Source organism: Capsicum annuum, unplaced genomic scaffold (assembly GCF_002878395.1).
Source record: "Capsicum annuum cultivar UCD-10X-F1 unplaced genomic scaffold, UCD10Xv1.1 ctg19186, whole genome shotgun sequence".
NCBI lineage: Eukaryota > Viridiplantae > Streptophyta > Magnoliopsida > Solanales > Solanaceae > Capsicum > Capsicum annuum.
In genome coordinates, this window is record NW_025825009.1 from 649 (window position 1) to 1,206 (window position 558).

The window sequence follows — 558 nt, forward strand, 5'->3', positions numbered from 1 at the left end:
AAAACTCAATGGAACTGATACAAATCGATTAATTCAACTATCCAGATAGTTCATACAACCACTGTTCTTTTACATAACGAACAAGATTAATCCAGCATGCGGTCAATCCCCGAAAATAACTAAATCTAACTCGTTACAGAGTTTATAGAATAACCGTGATGTTGAGGCCAGCTTAAGCACATAAAATAGCTTCTCAATACCAAGTATGCAACTTCGGAGAGATCAAGCTTTCTGTATAAATGAAACCATCCTGAATACATTCCGAATCAGATCGAGGCCATAAGCCAGATGATTCATTGGATGTCTTAAATACAGAACCACTACGTCTCAACTGGCTGCAACGGAGTAACACTTCACCATCTGAAAACATGTATTTCGGGGTGATTGAATAAAGATCGGTACATTGTATAGTAAACAACTGATTCCATGATTCCTTGACACCATACTCGTTCATTACCCATAACTTAAAAGTGTACTCCCGGTGATGAATACGTGTAGAATAAACACAAAGCATGCCTCCCAATACTGAAACACCTTGTTTGCTATGCATTATATCAA

At 37.6% G+C, this 558-nt stretch overlaps 1 protein-coding gene across 1 annotated transcript; it reads right to left on the reverse strand.

Annotated features, from left to right (window-relative positions):
• Positions 1-200: 200 nt before the first annotated feature.
• Positions 201-550, reverse strand: LOC124890502 (the record flags this gene model as incomplete). The annotated part of the gene is made up of 1 exon (XM_047402331.1): positions 201-550. A coding segment is annotated over exon 1 (350 nt), but the record flags the coding sequence as incomplete, so codon positions are not given.
• Between the last annotated feature and the right edge of the window lie 8 nt (positions 551-558).